A 24,981-nucleotide genomic window follows, 5' to 3' on the forward strand; every position below is an offset into this window, starting at 1 on the left:
CCGTTAGCTCATCCATTTCCTTACTTACAGTGGAGCAATAGGCGGAGTGGGGTCCCCGACCCCCTCAACTGATACACATATCACTAAAATAAATATCCAATAAAAAAGATTTTTTAGGCCACAGCTAATGCAAATATGTGAATAATTAACAAATACGGTCCTTTAATTTTTAATAGGTAAACAGCTCTTTCTACACGTCGTATTATATACATGACGGATTAGGGTTTCAGATTTAGTTTAGGAGCGGCCACTTCAACTTGCAGGTCTTGTAGAACTTGCAGATCCTCAAGTGGCGACTTAAATGACGGCAAAGACACTTGTGCAGCACTAAATATGCTAGCAAACTCCCCCCAAAAATAATCAGGGGTCCGGAATCCCCTTCATTTAAAGTTGCAGATTCTTGATTGCCGCAATTCGGAGTCACTTTAAAATAATTCACATCATGAAACCATCAATCTGGGCAACGGGTAGATTTACAAAGGGCTAGAAAACACACCAAGAAAAATGTCAAACAAGTGAAAATCAATATAACTCAAAGAAAAAGAAGAAAAGATCACATCCTCCATAAAGATTGAAAGAAAAACGTCACATTCAACCCCGGGTGCAAACTCCTGCCACGCAAGGAAAAAAAAGCAATCCCTGCGTGTTCCTTCAGACGGACCCGCGGCGAGAGAACACAGAAATAAAAGAAAAGAAAAATGAAGGAGTTTAAGAAAAGGCGGCACGGTGCCGCAGTAGGTAGCGCTGCTGCCTCGCAGTTAGGAGACCCGTCTGGGTTCGCTTCCCGGGTCCTCCCTGCGTGGAGTTTGCATGTTCTCCCCGTGTCTGCGTGGGTTTCCTCCCACAGTCTACAGACATGTAGGTTAGGTGGATTGGTGATTCTAAATTGGCCCGAGTGTGTGCTTGGTGTGTGTTTGTGTGTGTCCTGCGGTGGGTTGGCACCCTGCCCGGGATTGGTTCCTGCCTTGTGCCCTGTGTTGGCTGGGATTGGCTCCAGCAGACCCCCGTGACCCTGTGTTCGTATTCAGCGGGTTGGAAAATGGATGGAGTTTAAGAGAACCCGGACTCACACATAAAACAACACAAAAATCACTGCAATGATCCGCTGATAACTCCAACAGTTGGTGCAACAGAATTACCATTTACTGCTCGTATATTCTCGAAACCAAGAGTACCAACTTTAGGTTCTGATCCACGCACAGCCTCCTTACGAAGAAAAAAAATCCGAATTTAAAACCAAAAACCAACTCAAAGTAAAAGCTCGCCTACCTGTTTTCTAACGCAATGTCCATCGTAATATAAGGATAAGTGTCTATGTGTTCATCAGGTTGCAGTGTCTCTCTGTCATTCCAACAGAAGGCGCATCACAAATATTGCCACGTGTTTTATGAACCCCATTATAGCAGAGATATGTGCATTGCTTTAATCATTTCAACAAATGGCACATCATAAACACTTCTAGTAATGCATTCTACTTCTAGAAATAATTGTCTGTCTCTGTGCATCTGTGTGTTTGTCCAGTTGCTATGTCTCTATCATTCCAACAGATGGTGCGTCATAAACATTAAAACTGCTCTTGCGAATCCCATTCCAATTGACACATAACAGAGACATATATGCATTATCATTCTAACAGATGGTGCATCACAAACATTAACACTGCTTCTTATGAATCCCATACCAAATGGCATAGCAGAAACATATGCATTGCAATCGTCATTCAAACAAATGGCGTATCAAAAACATCTGTAATAATACATTTTCCACCTTAATAAGAGGATAAGTGTCTGTGCTGCTGTGTGTCTGCCTGGTTACTCAGTTACTGTCCTTCCAAAAGAAGGTTCATCACAAATAAGTGTCTGTGTCTCTTTATATCTGCATGTGTCTGTCCTGGTGCTATTTTGTCATCCCAACAGATGGTGATCACAAATATTTGTAGCAATACATTTCATTACTACAAATATGTATCCATCTTTGTGTGTCCATCCGCTTGCTCTGCCTCTGTCATTCCAACAGATGGCACATCAAAATCATTTGTAGTAATAAAATGCATTACACATGTTATTCCAACAGTTGTCACATCACAAACATTAACCTTGCTTTTCTGAAAGTGATACCAAATACCATGTAACAGAGACATATGCATTGTATTTGTCATTATAACAAAAGATGCATCATAAATGTTTGTTGTGATGCATTTCATTGCTACAAATAAGTGTCTGTGTGTCTGTCCAGGTGTCTCTTTTATTCCAACAGGTGGTACATCACAAACATTTGTAGTATTAAAAAGCATTGCACATTTCATTCCAACAGATGGCCCTTCACAAGCATGAATGCTGCTTTTACAAATGTGATACCAAATGGTATATAATAGAGACAAACGCATTGCATTTGTCATTCCAACAGATGGCGCATCACAAACATGAATGCTGCTTTTACAAATGCGATGCCAAATGGTATATAATAGAGACAAACGCATTGCATTTGTCATTCCAACAGATGGCGCGTCACAAACATGAATGCTGCTTTTACAAATGCGATGCCAAATGGTATATAATAGAGACAAACGCATTGCATTTGTCATTCCAACAGATGGCGCGTCACAAACATGAATGCTGCTTTTACAAATGCGATGCCAAATGGTATATAATAGAGACAAACGCATTGCATTGGTCGTTCCAACAGATGGCGCATCACAAACATGAATGCTGCTTTTACAAATGCAATGCCAAATGGTATATAATAGAGACAAACGCATTGCATTTGTCGTTCCAACAGATGGCGCATCACAAACATGAATGCTGCTTTTACAAATGCAATGCCAAATGGTATATAATAGAGACAAACGCATTGCATTTGTCATTCCAACAGATGGCGCATCACAAACATTAACACTACTTTTCCAAATCCCATACCAAACGACACATGACAGAGACCCACACATCACATGGTGCACATCAGGAATTAGTTCTGAGGTCAACGTTGATTATTTAGATTCCAACTGGCACAGCTGGTAGCTCAGATAAGGACTTCCCTACAGCAGGAAGCTCCCAAAAGCGTCTTTGTAAGATTCGGCTCGTCCTCTGCATTGGTTTTGCCTTTTTTCCGTCTTTAGGTTTAGGTTTTCCGTTTGTTGTTTGTTAAGTTTAGGACTGTCCTCTGCGTTTTCTTCTATTTGTCTTGTGCTGGTTTCCAGTCCTGGTTTTCAATGTCTGTTTAGACTTACAGTTTGATCTTCTCTTAAGCTTAGTCTGTCCATCCATTATTTTTAAAGCTCTGGATCACTCGGCTGTTTATTTGACTTGCTTTCTACTGACTTTAAATGAAATGCTTGAGGATTTGGCGAGTATCTTCTTGGTTTGTGATTTGTGCTTTAGGCTGCCCGTCCAGCCATCCATCCATTATTATTTGGCTGATGTGTCGTCCTCAGGGTTAGAGGGTTTTCCATATAGCGCCTTTCCCATGCTCATTGCATTTGTGAGGAATCTGCGTGGACTCGGATTTTCTGAACGTTTCTGTAACATCCATCCGCTTTATCCCCTTTCGGGTTCCGGGTGATGGAAGTGGCAGCATTGGCTCTGAGGTTGGTACTAAACCTGGACGGGATGCCCAGACTGCCAGTGCCACCCTCAGGTGGGGTCTCGTACTCCACAAACACACAAACAACTGCTCCAGCTGTGTGAAAAAGTAAAGACACCCCTTGAGATTGAGATTTGACCCTCATTTAAACCAACTCGATGGATGAAGGGGATATCATCTGACGGACACCCGGTTTTGTAGTCCATTAGTCAAGTGAAATAAATATAAATTTCGAATATGGAAAACGTAAGTGCATCTCCACATTTAATCATTCAACAAATACCTCAGATTAGAGTCTGATGAAGATGATGAGAACATCACGAGAGAGGACCTTGACTGAACCAACTGCGTCACTGGGGGGCTTAAGTGAGGATCTCTGGAATTCAGCCCATGACCTTCAGTAGCCCCCCCAACCCACATGCTCTCCAATCTGATATCCAAGTGCGACTTGTGTGATGTTCAGAGGGGGGCTCAGCCCAAGTGTGTGTCAGAAACCGACAAGAGCCCTCTGAGGGCTTCAGAAAGAAGGACTCTGGGAAGGGATTGGAAAAAAGACCTCCAAAGAGTCGGACATCAGCCATGGAACACTCTGGAAGGACATCTAGAAATGGAGACGATTTCCAACCAACTGGCCACTTGTCCAGCAGGTCCAGCCTGAGAGCAGAAACACAAGAAGCTGAAAGACGTCTCTGAGAAGCCCCGAGTTTCATCACAGGACCACCCGGTAGCTCTCGACGTCAACGGGCCCGAGTCTGCCTTTGGGAGGAGGCTGCACACCTGACATCGACGTGGGAGGTGAGCCAGGAGGAAACCCACAAAGGCCATCGGGACAAGACTGCAGTCTGAGCGGGGACATCTTCAGGCAAACCCCGGGACCTCTGGAGCCGACGAGGCCCTCGTTGATTTATTTGGTCACCGCACCAGAAGACGGGCTCAGTGAAAACCAAAGAAGAGCCTGACGGCAAACGTGATCTGGTGGGGGAGTTGGGGCATTATGGTCTGCTCAGCGATCCAATGGGGTTTTAACATTGTGTGCCAGGTGGGGGCTTGAGGATCATGTGAGACCACCTGTCCGAAGATCGAAGCTCAAGCGCAAGTGGACCATTGAAATATGACATACGTATGTGATAATCCACCAAGGAAGGGCTGAAAAGAAGGTTCTGGAAAAGCCAGGGCGTAGTTCGGGGGGTCTGGGGGGTTCTGTATGCAGGACGTCCCTCCTAAATGACACCGGTGAAAGAACTTCGCATGGAGGAGGGGAGTTGATGTCAGAAACACTGACTTGAGGGGCAGTGCCAGCTCTTAGACCTAAAGGGGGATTTACTTTTTCCACAGATGGAAATGGCTCGGCTGCTTATTATTTTATTGAATAAATTATTGCAAGGTTACATTTTCTTTTTTTTTTTTCCTTCAATTACATCACCAGTGTCCACGTGTGATAAAAAGAAAAAAGAAAAAAAAAAAAAAAAAAAAACATTCTAAGGGGTGCACTTACTTTTTCACAAGACAGGATTCTGTAAAAACTTGAAGTCTTAAAAAGGCCAACGGTCTGCGTGAAGGCGGCGCTACTCACTGCGGCACCCTACCGCTCCGGCAGGGGACAAGGGACACCCGGCAGAAGCAGCTGATAAGGCCGTTAGTCCTGCCTTTTATTTTAGGTGGTCCACCCCAGACCCCACCTCCCCCCAAAGTGTGGTGTGGATTTTGTTTTGTTTTTTTTGGTTTTTTTTGCGCAGCCGTTAGAATGTTGAACGGGGGGTTGCGGTCCTCGAAGAATGTGGGACTCGATGTGAGGTCTGAGATCGGGGGCTAAAGCCCCGGACCACCAGACACAAAGATGCCACTAGTAAGAAGTGACGTAGGACGGGACCCCAGTCCGCTTTCGTTAGTAAGCTCGCCAAGAATTCAGACTTTACAGCGCCAGACCACCCGTTCAGCTGTCATTTGTTACACGCCGAGCCGCGCTTACGTCACACTGTCCTTGGAAGTCGCTGTTGGTGAAGGCGTCCGGTAAATATTAATAATAATAACTAATAACTAATAATAATCATCATCTCAGTAAAGTGAACACTAAAGCTGCTGTTTGTAAACTCGTGCTGTTTAATAATACAACAACCTCTATGGTGACAGCTGGGGATGTGCCAGGGTGTCGCTAGTGACATCGCGCTGTGTTACATTTTTAAACGAAGATACAGTGACGTGCGCCTTATGTCGGAGCTTCACTCGTCAATAATTCAAGGAGTTCTATTTATGCTGCGCTATCTTTGTAACCGGCGCCTCTCAGCGTGTGCTGCGGGGGTCGGCCGCTGTCGAGTCCCCGCTTTAAAAACCTTCATTTAATGACAGGCACTGAGCTTGGACAAGGGTTCAACTCCGTCCGGAGAGCCTGGAGGGCGCTGTTTTGCTTTTTAAGTTTGCGGAAAGTTTATTCCCGGACGATGGGGCGAAAGGCTGTCGCACAATAACACCCAGGGGACACATTTAGGGTCGTAAAATGTGGGCGAAAAAGACCAGCAGGGAAGTCCAAGGGATCAGCTCTACACGGGCAAGGGGGCTGCAGTTTCGTTCTGAATTCACTTGGCTGGAGGTCCTCATAGGAAACTGGAGACCCTTTGGAGGTTTGTCCTTACATACTGTCTCTGTGGCGGAGTCGCCTCCCTGCCATCCCATAGTAGAAATAAAGTGGAAGAACATCACTGGGCGACTCTGCAGGGACGTGCTGAACATGCGCCTGCTTCGCATTATAAGCCTCTGCGTTATATAGCGCCTTTGATATTATCTACCTCTCTATTACTACATTGAGCTCTGTCGATAATTGGGGGCATCAGCTGCGGTAACATTTCAATTTCCTATTGAAATAAATAAAGTATCTGTTATATAGTGCCTTCCATGGCCATCTGTCTACCTATCTATTATTATTATTATTATCATTATTATATAGTGCCTTTCACATCTATTATTATCTATCTATCTATCTATCTATCTATTTATCTATCTATCTATCTATCATATAGTGCCTTTTCTATCTATCTATCTATCTATCTATCTATCTATCTATCTATCTATCTATCTATCTATCATATAGTGCCTTTTCTATCTATCTATCTATCTATCTATCTATCTATCTATCTATCTATCTATCTATCTATCTATCTATCTTATATAGTGCCTTTTCTATCTATCTATCTATCTATCTATCTATCTATCTATCTATCTATCTATATTATATAATGCCTTTTCTATCTATCTATCTATCTATCTATCTATCTATCTATCTATCTATCTATCTATCTATCATATAGTGCCTTTTCTATCTATCTATCTATCTATCTATCTATCTATCTATCTATCTATCTATCTATCATATAGTGCCTTTCATATCTATCTATCTATCTATCTATCTATCTATCTATCTATCTATCTATCTATCTATCTATCATATAGTGCCTTTTCTATCTATCTATCTATCTATCTATCTATCTATCTATCTATCTATCTATCTATCTATCTATCATATAGTGCCTTTCATATCTATCTATCTATCTATCTATCTATCTATCTATCTATCTATCTATCTATCTATCTATATTATATAGTGCCTTTTCTATCTATCTATCTATCTATCTATCTATCTATCTATCTATCTATCTATCTATCTATCTATATTATATAGTGCCTTTTCTATCTATCTATCTATCTATCTATCTATCTATCTATCTATCTATCTATCTATCTATCTATCTATCTATATTATATAATGCCTTTTCTATCTATCTATCTATCTATCATATAGTGCCTTTTCTATCTATCTATCTATCTATCTATCTATCTATCTATCTATCTATCTATCTATCTATCTATCTATCTATCTATCTATCTATCATATAGTGCCTTTCATATCTATCTATTTATCTATCTATCTATCTATCTATCTATCTATCTATCTATCTATCTATCTATCTATCTATCTATCTATCTATCTATCATATAGTGCCTTTTCTATCTATCTATCTATCTATCTATCTATCTATCTATCTATCTATCTATCTATCTATCTATCTATCTATCATATAGTGCCTTTCATATCTATCTATCTATCTATCTATCTATCTATCTATCTATCTATCTATCTATCTATCTATCTATCTATCTATATTATATAGTGCCTTTTCTATCTATCTATCTATATTATATAGTGCCTTTTCTATCTATCTATCTATCTGTGTTGTTTTGATTTGTTTAAAGTTGTGAACACTTGAACCGTTTGAAGGGAAAGAGGTCTGCAGATTTTGTGCAGGTGTTTATTGTGGTGGACCGAGGGATTGACAGGCTGATACTTTGAGGTGCAAGACGAGGTATGGCAGCCTATGGACAGCGGGGATCTGAGCCTATGAGAAATATGCTGGCAGTGCCCGTCGGCAGGACGTCCCCTCTGTCTGCATGGTGCCATGTGGAGTCCGCAGAGGAGATGTCGGTTTTAGAAAGGGGCACACCAGGGCTCATGAAAGTTATTTGGAGCAGACCCCTGCTTGTTTTAATGGATTATTCCTCGACTTGTTTTTAACCCCCACATGCACGTGGACTTTACGGATTTATTTCCTGAAGAGTGGGACGCGCCGCGCTACTTTTCTGAACTCTGTTTGCCTTTGTGATTTTAATAAAAGTCCGTGACATTTTCTTCACTTACCCCTTGCTGCACACGTGTGTCCTCATTTGCGCGCGGCTCCTCTCGGTTCTCGACGGTTTCGGGTCCAAGAGGGAGGGTGGAGCCAAGCCGGACTGTCACGTGACCAATCAGGGAATTGAGGCGTTGCAGTGAGCAGGAGCCAATCAGAGGAGGGCCACACACTAATCGGAGTCTGCGTTTTCACTCCTCCACACTCCAATGTCAAGTCGGTGTTTTCAGCATTAGGTGGTCCTGGAGGGCTTTTTCTAAACAATCTCCATTTTTATTAAAAACGCCAGGGAAGTGTGGATGAAGGGTAAAAACGGAGACTCATTTCTGCCGTTCATGGACATGCAGCAGTGTGGGCTCAGATACTTTTGTAAACGAAGTGAAAACACCAGCGCGGACGGAGATCGTTTTCAATTAAAGACCCCATTTTTATATTAAAGTGTATCGGTGTTGAGTCGAGTGAATTGAGTGTCTGCCGGGGGGTTCCCCGTGTAAATGTGGCCACCGGAATATGTCCTGTTTTTTTTTTTTCTCTCCCCGGGGTGCCTGCTCACGTCCGCGTATTAAACGATTGTCACACTCATAGAGGCACACAGCATGTCCTGTCACACCTGAGTGGCACAACGAGCATCTGCTGGTCTGCCCAGCGGACTCGGACACGAGCCGCGTCACCTGAGGAAAAGCTGGCAGCGAAGCCCAATCAATTATTAAAGCCTGTGACTCTCAGTTAAAAGCAGGCGGCTGGGATGTCCGCTTGGAGATGATGTCACTCTCCCGTGACAGAGGAGGATGGGCAGGATGTCACCAAGGGAAGGGGGGGGAGGGGGCGTCAGATACACTTCAATTGCACTGAAGTTACAAATGTCATGAAAGTTTCATAACACATCAGCATCGACGTTCTCACGTGCTGGACCACACGAAGCCGTGTGCGGTGATTTTTAAAATGAGTTCATCAAGAACACGGGGACACAGTTGGAACACTCTGGATGAGAACAGGCCATTCAGCCCAACCGTCCTGTCCAAAATAACGAAGTTGCGCTGTAAACCTTTTAAGGGTACATGCTGCACAAACATTAGGAAGTTTTCTTCACACAGAGAAAAACACACACATGGAATTCATTACTAAGTACTGTGGTGGACACAAGGAATTCAGGGTCTTTCAAAACTCTACTTGATGTCATTTTAGAAGAAGGACAGGTGAGCATTGTTGGACCGAATGGCCTGTTCTCATCCAGACTGTTCTAATGTTCTACTGTGTCCCCGTGTTCTTGATGAACTCATTTTAAAGTCACCGTCTCAATCCACTGCACTAATTCACTTCATTGTTTTAAACACTTCACTCAGGTCTCCTCTTCATCTCTGTAAAGGCTCAGATCTTTCCATCTTTCCTCATAACTCATCCTGTTTAGCCCTGGACTCAGCCTAGTCGCTCTTCTCTGGACCTTCTCTTGTGCTGCTATGTCCTTTTTGTCTTAATGGCTTCTGTCTAACAGTTGATAGCTTAGAGTCCACTACGACTCCTAAATCCTTCTCATAAGGTGGACTCTCAATGTTCAGACCTGCCATTGTGTATTCAAACCTCACATTTTTACATCCTACACACAATACTTTATATTTACTGACGTTAAGCTTCATCTGCTATAAATCTCCTCAACACTGTCTGCTGTCCAAGTCCTTTTAATTACAATGATAATAATTGTATTTATATAGCGCCTTTCCCATGCTCATTCTATTAGCCTTCTTAATGGCTTCTGAACACTGTCTGGCAGTTGGTAGGAGTTATGTTCACTACGATTCCTAAGTCCTTCTCATAGGGTGTACTTTTGATTTTCAGACCTTCCATTGTGTATCCAGTCCTAACAAGACCTAAACTTAATGCAAGTGATGGGCTCAGCTTTTTTAATCTTTCCTCATCACTCATCCCCTGTAGTCCTGAATCAGCCTGGTCACTTATCTCTGGACCTTCTCTTGTGCTGCTATGTCCTTTTTGTAGCCTGGAGACCCAAACTGCACCCAGGACTCCAGATGAGGCCTCACCAGTGTGTTATAAAGCCTGAGCAGAGCCTCCTGTGACTTGTACTCCACATATCAAGGTGCTATATAACCTGACATTCTTTTAGTCTTCTTAATAGCTTCTGAACACTGTCATTTGATAGGTGTTATATTCACTATGACTTCTAAGTCCTTCTCATAGGGCGAACTTTCGATTTTCAGACCTCCCATTGTGTTTTCAGCCCTAACAAGACCAAAACTAACTTGAGACTTAGGCTCAGCTCTTTTAATCTTTCCTCATCACTCATCCCCTGTAGCCCTGAATCAGCCTGGTCGCTTATCTCTGGACCTTCTCTAGTGCTGTTATGTCCTTTTTGTAGCCTGGAGACCCAAACTGCACCCAGGACTCCAGATGATGCCTCACCAGTGTGTTATAAAGATTGAGCAGAACCTTCTGTGACTTGTACTCCACACATCAAGGCACTATATAACCTGACATTCTGTTAGCTTTCTTAATGGCTTCTTAATATAATACTGACAAGTCCACCATGACTCCTAAATCCTTCTCATAAGGTGGACTTTCGATTTCTGCATATGACAACAATTATTATTATTATTATTATTATTATTATTATTATTTATGTAGAGCCTTTCCTATCCTTATACAATAAGCCCTCGTGACTCATGGAGGTTAGGGGTTCAGGACCCCAGCAAATGTAAGTATCCATGAATATGTTCAACAGCATAGGCCAGCGATGGCAAGACGTTCAGATCTACGCCATCCTGAAGCGGTGATTTGTTTGATTTACTTCAGGGACCCCCCGGATTGCACTCATCCTTGGTTCCAGTTTGCACATCTGGGTAACTTCATGTCAAATTGTCCCACTTTTGGACCCCATCATCACAGATTTTATCGAAACTTGGCGTGCTGATTTGGCCATGTGAGTAACTGATGGAACCGAAATGTCCCGTGTCCTTGATGAATATGAAGGGAGATTTGAGCTAACAAGGTCTGAACGTATTGGGGGGTGCGGGGGGTGGGGGGTTATGACTTTGACTGGTTATTTCCCCCTACATATGAGTTGCACAGAAATGGTTCTCGTATCATTTCAAAGCTCTTTTCCAGCACACACTATATTTTCCGTAACTAATATGCTATCCCCAAAAATAAAAATTCCCATGTAATGAGTGATTGTAATATTAAAAATTGAATATTGAAGAAATGTGTATTTTAAATTGGCCAATTTTTCTACTAAAGCCACATTATAATATCCTGAATATCTCCAGATAATGTGGTCCTTGTTTTGTTGCTGAGCTCTCTGTCACTCCTTATCTGAAGCGTCCATCATGGCCACGATTCCTTACAATGCTGCTGAACAGCAGTTAGTGATCAGCGGAAAACCAGCAGGCCAAGTTTCATGAAGATCTGTGACGATGAGGTCCAAAGGTGGGATGAGTTGACATGGAGGTACCCCCCTCTGCCTCTGACAGGTGACACATAATAAGTGAATTGACAATAAAGAATACAAATGTGATGTAGAAATACGGCCTGTGGATGCACCACCAGTGACATATCCTGGGGGTACTTTGGGTCTCCTGACATCAGACAGCCTCACCCAGGCGACCCATCCATGGATGATCAGTTCCCTCCTGACTTACGTCCCAATAGCTCCTCTTTATCCAGAGCCATCTCGAGGCTCTTCCTGTTCAGTTCTGTGATGGCTCTTCCTTTTTTCATGCCTGGCAGAGTGAAGACTCTCCAGTGTCCCAAAGCGCCCAAAACCCACTTCCACTGGTAGGCAATGACCTCGCCAATCCTTGTCCCTGGCGCTGCTCTCGCAGGTCCTCGTGCTTGGTGTACTTCCTCCATGTGATCCTCCCAGGGCACAGTGAGCTCCATGACTGCCAGTTGTTTCATGGCTCCTGAGGGCACAACATTGTCTGACCGTCGTGACATTAATGTGACAAGCGCCAGATAGTTAAGATGTTTACTCCGCTCCACCATTAGATAGATAGATAGATAGATAGATGTGAAAGGCACTATATCATAGATAGATAGATAGATAGATAGATAGATAGATAGATAGATAGATAGATAGATGTGAAAGGCACTATATCATAGATAGATAGATAGATAGATAGATAGATAGATAGATAGATAGATAGATAGATAGATAGATAGATGTGAAAGGCACTATATCATAGATAGATAGATAGATAGATAGATAGATAGATAGATAGATAGATAGATAGATAGATAGATAGATAGATAGATAGATAGATACTTTATTAATCCCAATGGGAAATTCACATTCTTCATTAGCTGCCAGTCTTGCTCAGAATGAAGTGAGCCTGCCTGTGATTTTTATATGGGGGCTCTTCACCTGCCCTCACAAAGATGATGTTCCTGCTAGGTGGGTGAGGATGGCCAAGGAGACAGGAGTCACCACTGCTCTAAACACCCGGCCATGTCGCTGATGATGGTGACCATCTCCCAGGGCTTTAGGACAGCTGCTGAGGACGTGTTTTAATGACCCCCATCCTGAGCAGAAGAGGTAAGTCGGTGCCTCACTCCTGCCACAGGCATGATGTTTTGCTAGATTTGGTAAGACATCTCCCACCACCTGGAGCAGGAATTTTGAACGCTGGCATTCTACCCGCCAGACATCAGACCAGGGAACCACCCACTCCAGCGCACTCTCCCACCTAGTCCAGGCCCCCTGCTGCCTCATCCCTACCATTCTACTCACGCGTGTCTCCTCCTTCCTCCTGGATGAGTTGCTGCCTTTCTTTGTCTTTTCTTTGCCTTGAGGACCTGCCCAGCCCTGTGTGCCCAGCCCTGTGTGCCCAATATTCCCAGCAGTGCCCTATGCCTCAATTGAGATGCTGCCAATTCAATCCCAGCTCTTTGTGGGCCTTCCATTTCCTGCCAGTCGGGACCTCTATGCCTGCTTTGGTGCTTCCCTCAGAAGTCCTCAGAAATATTTTAACAAACAACATGCATGCACAGCCCACCCAGTTCCTCCTGAAGGTGATAGTTACTTAATGAACGCTGAACATAATGAAAGCCAGCAAAACACGGAGCACAAAACGGTAAACACACGCAGCAAAAGTCCGGTATAAGATGTGCAAATGATGATGATGATGGTGGACTGGAATGAAAATCCCCTCGGAGTGAAATGTAAAGTTTTGTCCTACCCCATCCCTGGTGTTTGCGTGAAGATCTGAAGTGATCAAGGAGGGCGAACCTCACAAGAAAACGAAATCACGTGAACAAGCAGGTACAGGACAAGAACGTAAATCCAGAAAAGAACTGTCATCCGTGTCCCTCATTTCTGTTGGCCTCCGGACCGGGAAAGTGACCGCTAACCATGCTGGTCCAGTTGGCTCTCCATTCTGGTTAGTCATCCAACATTCTGGTTTTCCTGCTCTGTGAAGGATATCCCCACCAGGCGTGCAGATCCGTTGTGTACTCAACGTTAATCAACAGCAAGACAAAATATTCCTCCATGTCCGCATATATGAACTAGCAGCGGGTAGGAGTAAGTGAAGGTTGAACTCAAAAACTTCGACAAATGGCGGTTCTTAAAGTGGGCCATCCTGGAGACAAATTCCATTAGGATCTCAAAGCCCAGGAAAAAGGCATAGTCTTTAAAGCACAATAATAATAATAAACATTTATTTATATAGCGCCTTTCCCATGTTCAAGGCACTTCAGTTGCAGTAATAAGATAGATAGATAGATGGATATGAAAGGCACTATATAATAGATAGATAGATAGATAGATAGATAGATAGATAGATAGATAGATAGATAGATAGATAGATAGATAGATAGATAGATACTTTATTAATCCCAAGGGGAAATTCACAATAATAAGGACCCCCAATGTACCCCCCAGAGTCCAAATGCTGGGTTCCAATGTAGTCAGGTGGATATCATGTTGAGATCGGACAATGGGAGAGGAATTGTGTAAAGAACAGACACAGACACACACATTGAGCTTTAGAAGTTAGAAGCCTATAAAGTCCGTACTCCATGTCTGGCCCTGCATGGACACAAACGAGTTACAGCATGTTGTGCCACCTTCATTTTCATTGTTTTGTGACAAGACAGATATCTTTATTAAACTGCAGTTGAGTGTTGCCCAGCCCAATGTGGGCACCTGGGTCACGTTGACTATTAGAGATGGCACACTTCCATATCCAATGAATGAGATTTACTGTGCTGTTTAATGCGGCACAGTAATGGGTTAAATGGCATCGGGCCACCCTCATTTTCACAGTTGTGAGGAAACACAGATGCCTTTGTTAAACTGCAGTTGAGTTTTGCCCATCCCAATGTGGGTACCTGGGTCAAATTAACTTCTAAAGTTGGCACATTCCAATTCATATTAATAAAACTATAAGCCTCTGCGGTGTCTGTGTATCTGGGTGATAGTTTGGTTGCTACGTCTCTGTCATTCCAACAGATGGCACATCACATACTTTTGCAGTAAAAAAATGCTTGCATATTGAGTTTTGCCCAGCCCAGTGTGGGTACTTGAGTCAAATTGACTTCTAAAGTTGGCGCATTCCCATCTACCTTAATAAAACAGTAAGCATTTGTGGGTCTGTGTATCTGTGTGTCCGTTCAGTTGCTATGTCTCTGTAATTCCAACAGATGGTGCATCACAAACTTTGGTAGTAATAAAATGCTTCCAGTTGAGTTTTGCCAAGCCCAGTGTGGGTACCTGAGTCAAATTGACTGGCAAAGTTGGCACATTCCCACCCATCTTAATAAAACAGTAAGCATTTGTGTGTCTGTGTATCCGTGTGTCCATTTGGTTGCTATGTCTATGCCGTTCCAACAGATGGCACATCACACACATCTGTTAAACTGCAAATGTTAAGCTGCAAATGTTAACGCTGAGGCCTACGTTGATTGTTTATGATTTCAACCCCTCTTAGATGGGCAGCACAGCTGGTATCTAATGAATGACATTAACTGTGGGCACTGTAAATGCTTAAATGGAATTGGGAAGCCATCATTTTCAAGATTTTGAGTAAATACCAATGCCTTTTAAAGATAGTTTAAAGTTTGTCCAGATCAGTGTGGGGATCTGGGTCAAATTGACTGGCAATGTTGGCACACTCATATCTAATGAATAGGAATTATTGTAATGTTTAATGCACACTGTTAAGTGTTACATGGCATTAGAATGCCCCCATTATTGCAGTATTGTGACAAGACAGATTCCTTTTTCAAATTTCAGTTCAGTTTCACCTTGCTTAATGTGTGTTCCCAAGTGAAATTGACTGGCAAAGTTGGTACATTCCCACCCACCTTAATAAAACAGTAAGCATTTGTGTGTATGTTTATTTGTGTGTCCATTTGGTTGCTATGTCTATGCCATTCCAACAGATGGCACATCACACACATTTGTTGTAATAAAATTTTTGCAATTGAGTTTTGCCCAGCCTAATGTGGGTAATTTAGGACAAACTGACTGGGAAAGATGGCACCTTCCCATCTACCTTAACATAACAATAAACATCTGTGTTTGCCCAGTTGCTATATCTCTGTTATTCCAACAGATGGTGCATTACAAACATTAACATTGCTTTTACGAATCCTATACCAAATGGCATAACAGACAAACATATGCACTGTACTTGTCATTCCAACAGATGGCGCATTACAAATATTTGTAATAATGCATTTTATTACTACAAGTGTTTGTGATGCGTCATCTGTTGGAATGACAAATGTAATGCATTTTAGTAATTCATGCATTACAAAATACGTTCCAATACATGGAGTGCTGCAAGTGTTAACGCTGAAGCCTACTTTGATTGTTTATGATTCCAACCCCTCTTAGATGGGCAGCACAGCTGGTATCTAACGAATGACATTAACTGTGGGCACTGTAAATGCTTAAATGGAATTGGGCAGCCACCCTTTTCAAGATTTTGAGTAAATACCAATGCCTTTTTAAAGATAGTTTAAAGTTTGTCCAGATCAGTGTGGGGATCTGGGTCAAATTGACTGGCAATGTTGGCACACTCCTATCTAATGAACAGGAATTACTGTAATGTTTAACGCACACTGTTAAGTGTTACATGGCATTAGAATGTCCTCATTATTGCAGTATTGTGACAAGACAGATTCCATCCATCCATCCATTTTCCAACCCGCTGAATCCGAACACAGGGTCACGGGGGTCTGCTGGAGCCAATCCCAGCCAACACAGGGCGCAAGGCAGGGAACCAATCCCAGGCAGGGTGCCAACCCACTGCAGGACACACACCAAGCACACACTAGGGCCAATTTAGAATCGCCAATCCACCTAACCTGCATGTCTTTGGACTGTGGGAGGAAACCGGAGCGCCCGGAGGAAACCCACGTAGACACGGGGAGAACATGCAAACTCCACGCAGGGCGGACCCGGGAAGCGAACCCAGGTCCCCAGATCTCCCAACTGCGAGGCAGCAGTGCTACCCACTGCGCCACCGTGCTGCCCCACAAGACAGATTCCTTTTTCAAATTTCAGTTCAGTTTCACCTTGCTTAATGTGTGTTCCCAAGTGAAAGTGACTGGCAAAGTTGGCACATTTCCACAGTTAATGAATGACATTAACTCTGCCATTTAATGAGTGCTGTAAAGGGTTAGGTGGCATTGGGCCTCCCTAATTTTCCCAATTTTGAGTAAATACCAATGACTTTTTTTTAAATTAGTTCTGAGCTGGACTGGGCCAACATGAAGATCTGGGTCAAATCGACTGGGAAAGTTGGCACGTTGTCATATCTAATGAATAGGATTCACTGTGATGTTTAGTAGCCACTTAAAAGGGTTAAATGGCATTGAGGCACCGTAAAAGTCACAATTTTGAGAAATGACAGCTACCCATTGTTAAGTTATAGGCGAGTCTTGCCCAGCCCAATGTGGATACCTGGGTAGAACTGACTGGCACAGTTGGCACACTCTCTTATGTAATGAATGGGGTTCACTGTGATGTTAAATGGGCACTGTAAAGGGTAATAATGTCATCGGGCCACTACTACAGTACTGTGACAAGACACATCCCTTTTTAAAATTACAGTTGAATGTTGACTAGCCTAAAGTGGGTATCTGGGTGAAACTGACTGGCAAAGTTGGCACACTCCCAAATGTAGCGAATGGGCTTTGCTAGGAGCAGCGCCATTGTTGAGGTCTTATTAAACACCCAGAGATGTTCCCATTCGGATGTGTTTAATTTTCATGTTGGCTTATAGCGCCTCTCATTCTTGCTGTTTCGCTAATGTCTCCGTCGATTGCCGCCATTGTCGTCCAATGCCCACTTGTCTCTTTTCGTTTTCTTTCTTTTGTTCTTCTTTTCATGATCAGTGAAGCAGAAGATCCAGATGAGACGCTGAAAAGGGAAAATAAGGTCATGCCGAGGCAGTTCATGACGGGCTCACTTAGATGCCATGCTATTGTCTGCCAGGATTGCACCGACCCCTCGGGACCCCCCATTATCGGAAACGCTGCTGGATGAATGCCGGGTGGAGGGTCGCGCAGCCCTGCACTTGCCTTTCGTCTCCTCGTCCTCTCTGTCACTTCCGAGGTCGCAGCTCTTTGCATTCCCATTCTTGGAGTAGAGCGCAACAAAGTGAAGATTTAGATAACGGGAGGCACGGACGACCAAAGGAGACTGGAGGTGTGTGCGGAGTGAGACCACTGACGGGCAAAGCAACCGACCTGGACTCTCCATCAAGTGGGTAGGAAGGGGATTTTATACGCCTGTTTGAGAACCACGTAAGGGAGACAAGGGCAGCACGGATGGGGCACCGTAGAAAGCCAATTAGGAATATTCAGTTACACAAGGCAACGTTATATGCGTGGAAGTAATATTATTACTATTATTATTATTAGTAGTAGTAGTAGTTATACATTGTATTTATATAGCGCCGTTCCCGTGCTCAAGGCGCTTACATAAGAAATGCCCGTGGAACAATTCAGTTCTCAGCGTAGCCTCTGCATTAAGTCCTTTCCGTGTTCGTCATTGTCATTTATTGAATCCGCTTAACGCAATTCAGTGTCGCAGGGAGCCTCAGCCCATCCTGACAGCAACGGGCGCAAGGCAGACACCAACCTTAGGGGGGCGCACACCCGATAACCCTCCACTCTAACCAACCTTCTATTTAGCTTTTTTAATTCTACACGGCGTGCTTGTTTGAGTTGTCACTCGGCCACACCAGTCATTTCCAAAACTGTTTTTTGGAGATCTGCAATCAAATTTACAAACCGCAGCAGACCGACATTTCTTATTGACCTTCACTTTCTCTTTTCAAATATTTTATTGAGACCAAAAAAAAAACTTGCAGCCGCTGACACCCTGGCTGTAGACGATGGAGCCGAGCACAAGACCCCCGAGACTTACAATGGGTGGTACAAGGGTCACGTGAACTGATTTGTTAACTCATAAAGCGCTCAGATAGATGATCTCCTTGAGTACCCCAAGACAAGATATGAAAGGTGCTATCTAATAGATAGATAGATAGATATGAAAGGCACTATATAATATATAGATAGATATGAAAGGTGCTATATGATAGAGAAATATATAGAAAAGGCCTTACAGTATATAATAAATAGATAGATGTGAAAGGCACTATATAATAGATAGATAGATATGAAAGGTGCTATATAATAGATAGATAGATATGAAAGGCACTATATAATATATAGATAGATATGAAAGGTGCTATATGATAGAGAAATATATAGAAAAGGCCTTACAGTATATAATAAATAGATAGATGTGAAAGGCACTATATAATAGATAGATAGATATGAAAGGTGCTATATAATAGATAGATAGATATGAAAGGCACTATATAATATATAGATAGATATGAAAGGTGCTATATGATAGAGAAATATATAGAAAAGGCCTTACAGTATATAATAAATAGATAGATGTGAAAGGCACTATATAATAGATAGATAGATATGAAAGGTGCTATATAATAGATAGATAGATATGAAAGGTGATATATAATAGATAGAGAGATATATAGAAAAGGCATTATATAATAGGTAGATATGAAAGGAGCTATATAATAGAGAAATATGTATAAAAGGCAATATATAATAGATAGATATGAAAGGTGCTATATAATAGATAGAGAGATATATAGAAAAGGTGCTATATAATAGATACATAGATAGATAGATAGCATAGTTGGCAGGATAGATAGATAGATAGATAGATAGATAGATAGATAGATAGATAGATAGATAGATAGATAGATAGATAGCGTAGTTGGCAGGATAAATAGATAGATATGAAAGGTGATATACTGTATAATAGAGAGATATATAGAAAAGGTGCTATATAATAGATACATACATAGATAGATAGATGGCGGCACGGTGGCGCAGTGGGTAGCGCTGCTGCCTCGCAGTTGGGAGACCTGGGGACCTGGGTTCGCTTCCCGGGTCCTCCCTGCGTGGAGTTTGCATGTTCTCCCTGTGTCTGCGTGGGTTTCCTCCGGGCGCTCCGGTTTCCTCCCACAGTCCAAAGACATGCTGGTTAGGTGGATTGGTGATTCTAAATTGTCCCTAGTGTGTGCTTGGTGTGTGGGTGTGTTTGTGTGTGTGTCCTGCGGTGGGTTGACACCCTGCCCGGGATTAGTTCCTGCCTTGTGCCCTGTGTTGGCTCTGTCTATCTATCTATCTATCTATCTATCTATCTATCTATCTATCTATCTATCTATCATATAGTGCCTTTCACATATGTAGTGCCTTTTCTATCTATCTATCTATGTGAAAGGCACTATATGATAGATATATATATAGATAGATAGATAGATAGCGTAGTTGGCAGGATAAATAGATAGATATGAAAGGTGATATATAATAGATAGAGAGATATATAGAAAAGGCATTATATAATAGGTAGATATGAAAGGTGCTGTATAATAGATAGATAGAAAAGGTACTATATATGTGAAAGGCACTATATAATAGATAGATAGATAGATAGATAGATAGATAGATAGATAGATAGACAGACAGACAGACAGACAGACAGATAGATAGATAGATAGATAGATAGATAGATAGATAGATAGATAGATAGATAGATAGATAGATAGATAGATAGATGTGAAAGGTGCCATATAATATATAGAGAGATAGATAGATCCAAAATGCACTATGTAATAGATGGATATGCAGCATTGAGGTCACAAGGTGGAACCAGAGGGATGATATGTCTTTCTGTGAAAGGCACTATATACATGCAGAATGTCTGTTGCTTTAGAATTTCTTTTATAAAGACAATTAATATTTCAATCAGATGGCACCCTGTGAAAGCTCACTGACTCATGCATTAGAATCCTGACTTCTTGTATCTGAATGAAATGAGAATTGATTTTTAAGTCACGTGGTTCGCTGTGTGTGAAAGGCACTACTGTATATACTGTACATCATGTTTATTACATAAAGTAGAGTTCAGGCTCTGAAGACAGTTGCTCTGTACAGCATTGTGGTCACAAGATGGCAGAAGTGGGATATTCCTGTTTCTTGTGAAAGGCGCTATATGTGCAATGACTGATCCATGAGTGATCAGAGCGGACACTCCAGGCTCTTAGTGCTCATGATGACAGGTGCTGCTTGTTCACTGACTGACAGAATTCTTGCTACGATGACAATTTGTTTAAATCATGCCGCACTCTATGAAAGGCGCTATATACCCAATGATTTTTAAGTAACACACTACAATGTTCGTTTTGTGTTGTATCAGACTGTTAAGAGCTGCTCGGACGGCGCGCTGGTCAGAGGATGAGGGGGTCCATAAGTGACTGTGTGGTAAGTAGCACATTGGAGGAAGAAGGTGACGAGTCCTGGATGGCATTTTTGTTGGTGGCTGCTGCACCTGTCGTTGATGTGCACTGAGAAAGTTGATTTTTGGAAGGCCTGGGGGGTTGGGCAGGGGTGGCAGGTTGTAAATGTTTGGGGGCCTCATTAAAAAAGCAGCAGCCCCTCTATATGGTACACTCATCATTATTGCTTTGGCACAAACCCCAGACCGAGCCACTAATTGGGTGGCATTTGTGCCAGCAGGACAGTCACAGAGCCAGCTTTGTGCCATTGTTTCAGTTCTCAGTGTGGACTCAACAATGGCCTCCTCTTATCTCTCTCTCTCTCTCTGCAGATGGTCTCCAAAGCCCTCTGGCATGGCTGTGCCCACTCTCCATCAATAGCCCAGTGCGCCTGGCTTGCCCATCCGCCTGTAAAGATGACAATCCTTCTGGATTCCCAGAGCGCTTTCCATTTTGCTAGATGATGCAGGTCGCTGTTGTTCCTCCTGCCTTTTAAAAGGCCCCCCTTGCTAGAGGAGAAAGAGAGGGGGGTGGTGAACATGAGTGGGCCAATGTCAGAGGTGCCCGTGGACGCCAGCTGCAGTGAGGAGCTGGAGTGTAAGATCTGCTACAACCAGTACAACCTCAAGAGTCGGAGACCCAAGGTGCTGGAGTGCTGCCACAGGATGTGCGCCAAGTGCCTGACCAAGCTGGTGGACCTGGAGGAGCCGCCACGTCACGTGGTCACCTGCCCCTTCTGCCGCTTTGAGACCTGCCTACTGTCAGGGGATGCGGTGGCCGAGCTGCCCGACGACCACAACATCGTGACAGCCCTGACCTTCGGCAAGAAGAGCGGCCGCTACCTGCAGGAGAACTCGGCCGAACTGCTGCTCAGCCCCAAGAGGCTCACCTCCTTTGTCAACCCTTCCCACGACTCGTCATCCAACTGCCTGGTCATCACCATCATGGAGGTGCAGGGGGACACCGCCCAGGCGACTGGCGCCGGCCCTCCGGTCGTCGAGCTCTACCAGCCGTCTGGCTTTAACCCGATCGCCGCCATGTCGCGCCGGTGGGCACTGCGCAACTTCATCTCCTCGCTGTGCCAGACGTCTGGCAGGGTGCTGGTCTGGCTGCTCGGCCTCCTCTACTTCAGCTCGCTGCCCCTGGGCGTCTACCTGTTGGTGCTACGTGAGGTCACTTTGGGCATCGTGTTTGTCAGCCTAGTCCCTTCCAGTCTGCTCATCTTTATTATCTACGGCTTCTGTCAATGCTTTTGTCACGAGCTCTTAGATTGCATCTCTTCCTAAGAAGTTTATAGTGCCTTTCTTTCAGACTGGAATGAGGACACCGGCTGTTGTTTAAAAAGGTCATTTTAAAAATAATGCGATAAACGAGCTGGACATGCCGGGGTGTCATTAGTGCCACATTGGCCCTCGCCTCGCCTTCCTCTGTGACAGCAGTAAGCCACTTCATGACTTTTATAGCTCCTTGGACTCGTATGCAATTTTGTTATATTTCAGGTTCTAATGTATGTGCAAAAATTACTAAATCTGGCATCTTAACCAATGACTTGTTCAGCAAGGTACTTGGGGTCAGCGGTGGGATTCATGCTGGGCACACGTTAGCAGAAAGATACAAACTAAAGGGGGTCCACATATGCTTGTGACTCTCACCCCTAAAAATCAACCAAAATCACCTGGTGACACGCTAAGTGACCCCCCCCCCCCTCAGCCCCCCAAATGATCCCTAAGGCACCCACATAGACATCCTAAATATTGCTCTCTCCTGATCCAATACTCCATCCCAAGGCACCCTTCTATGGACACCCCACCCCAATATGTCTCATATCACCCCTAAAACATCCCACCCAAACCTGCCACAAGAGCTCCCCCTGGTGGATTCACCCCTGAAATACCCTGCCATGCTACAAGTGTGGGGCACAGACTTCTATAGATGCTCTCCCTGTGATTCTTCCCCAATGTTGGAACTCTAAAAAGGCCCAATAACCACCTGCCCCCCCCCCCCCCACTTGATGGACAAACCCCTAAAATCCCCACCTGAAGCTGCACTTTGGATCCTAAATATTGCTCTCTCTTAACCCTACCACTACCTCTGTCCCTCCAGCTTAAGGCACCCTTTTATGGACCCCCACCCAAAATGTCCCATATCACCCCCCCCCCATCCCCATAAGATGTTCCTCTGTGCCACACAAAAAACGCTCCCCCTGGTGTATTTATTTATGGGTTAAATGACCACCCAACTAAGGAAATATTCTGCTGTGCCACACATGGGGGGATTGGGGGGGGGGGGGTACAAATTCTTATATAGCAACTACTCGTTGCTATTCTAGATAATCCCTGCCCATCTTGCCACCCCCAGATCCCCTAAGTGGACAGACCCCCTAAAATCACCATATCAGTCATCACTTCAGATTCAGTATCTCTCTGCAGTGGCCCCCCTCCAACTAAATGCACCCTTCTGTGGACCCCCATCCTAAGATGCATGCGACACATCCCCCAAAAAAGCTGCCCTCCAATGGATTCCCCACTGAAAGACCCTGTGGCTGAAACGGCCACCTCATTGATAAAATGCTCTGCCGTGCCACAAATAAGGGGGACAATTGTCCTCTAAATGCCATCCCCCTAATTATAAACCCTAAAAAGGACGCTGTTCCAGGTGACTTGCTCCCCCTAGGCAGTCAAACCCCAAAAGTCACCATATGAGTCAGCACTTCCGATGTGAACACTTCCACTAACTATAGTGGGCCCCCCTTCAAATAAATGCCCCCTTCTGTGGACCCTCACCCCCCCCCCAAATGCCCCAAATAACTCCAGTAAGATGGTCATGTACATTCCATCCATCCATTTTCCAACCCGCTGAATCCGAACACAGGGTCACGGGGGTCTGCTGGAGCCAATCCCAGCCAACACAGGGCACAAGGCAGGAACAATCCTGGGCAGGGTGCCAACCCACCGCAGGACACACACAAACACACCCGCACACCAAGCCCACACTAGGGCCAATTTAGAATCGCCAATCCACCTAACCAGCATGTCTTTGGACTGTGGGAGGAAACCGGAGTGCCCGGAGGAAACCCACGCAGACACGGGGAGAACATGCAAACTCCACACAGGGAGGGTCCGGGAAGCGAACCCGGGTCCCCAGGTCTCCCAACTGCGAGGCAGCAGCGCTACCCACTGCGCCACCGTGCCGCCTCATGTACATTCCACTACTCCTTAAATAAGCGCCCCCTACTGGATTTGTTCAACAGTTAAACCCTAAAAATGCAAAAACCCACTGAGCATCCCTAAAATGATCCTGTGGGTGGGTGGACCCCTAAAATGCCCAACTGAGCCTGCTTTTCAAATCTAATAAGTCAATACTAGTATTAATCGTTCCTTAGTGGACTCCCCAATAAAATGCACCCATCTGTGGACCCCCACTCCCCAAAAACTCCACCTCATTCCTATAAGATATTCCTACATGCCCCACAAAAAAGGAAGCTCCCCCTGGTGGATTTACCACTGAAGTTCACCTCCACTAACAAAATGTTCTGCTGTGAGTACAAATGTGGGGACCCCTCCTCCATTAACCCTTTCACTGTGACTGTCCCTTAATAGCTGAACCCTAAAAATGAAGAAGCACTTGGCGCTGTACTAAGTGACCCCAACCAGCAAATAAAAAATATAATCCCCTGAGTGGACAAATCCCTACAAAGGAGCTTACAGAGAGACTGCTCTCTCTTGAACCCAATACTGCTAATAACTCTACATAGTGGACTCCACAACTGAACACATCCACCTGTGGACCCCCCCAGTCCACATGTCATGTGCCATGAGATGCTCCATCCCAAAGTAACAGCGCCCTCTGGTGGATTCACCACTGAAATTCACCTATGCAATTCA

At 43.9% G+C, this 24,981-nt stretch overlaps 1 protein-coding gene across 1 annotated transcript; it reads left to right on the forward strand.

The window, feature by feature from the left end:
• The first annotated feature begins 20,931 nt into the window (after positions 1-20,931).
• On the forward strand, positions 20,932-22,642 carry rnf182 (ring finger protein 182). Its single transcript, XM_028790898.2, has one exon. It carries the CDS (start codon positions 21,637-21,639, stop codon positions 22,381-22,383), a length of 747 nt encoding a protein of 248 aa, XP_028646731.1. The 5' UTR covers positions 20,932-21,636; the 3' UTR covers positions 22,384-22,642.
• The last annotated feature ends 2,339 nt before the right edge of the window (positions 22,643-24,981 follow it).

The sequence above is a fragment of the Erpetoichthys calabaricus genome, chromosome 6 (genome assembly GCF_900747795.2).
Source record: "Erpetoichthys calabaricus chromosome 6, fErpCal1.3, whole genome shotgun sequence".
In the NCBI taxonomy this organism is placed as follows: Eukaryota; Metazoa; Chordata; class Cladistia; order Polypteriformes; family Polypteridae; genus Erpetoichthys; species Erpetoichthys calabaricus.

Excerpts from the sequence above, each read along its gene's own strand:
- rnf182 (XM_028790898.2), top strand. The coding sequence starts at position 21,637 with ATGAGTGGGCCAATGTCAGAGGTGCCCGTGGACGCCAGCTGCAGTGAG.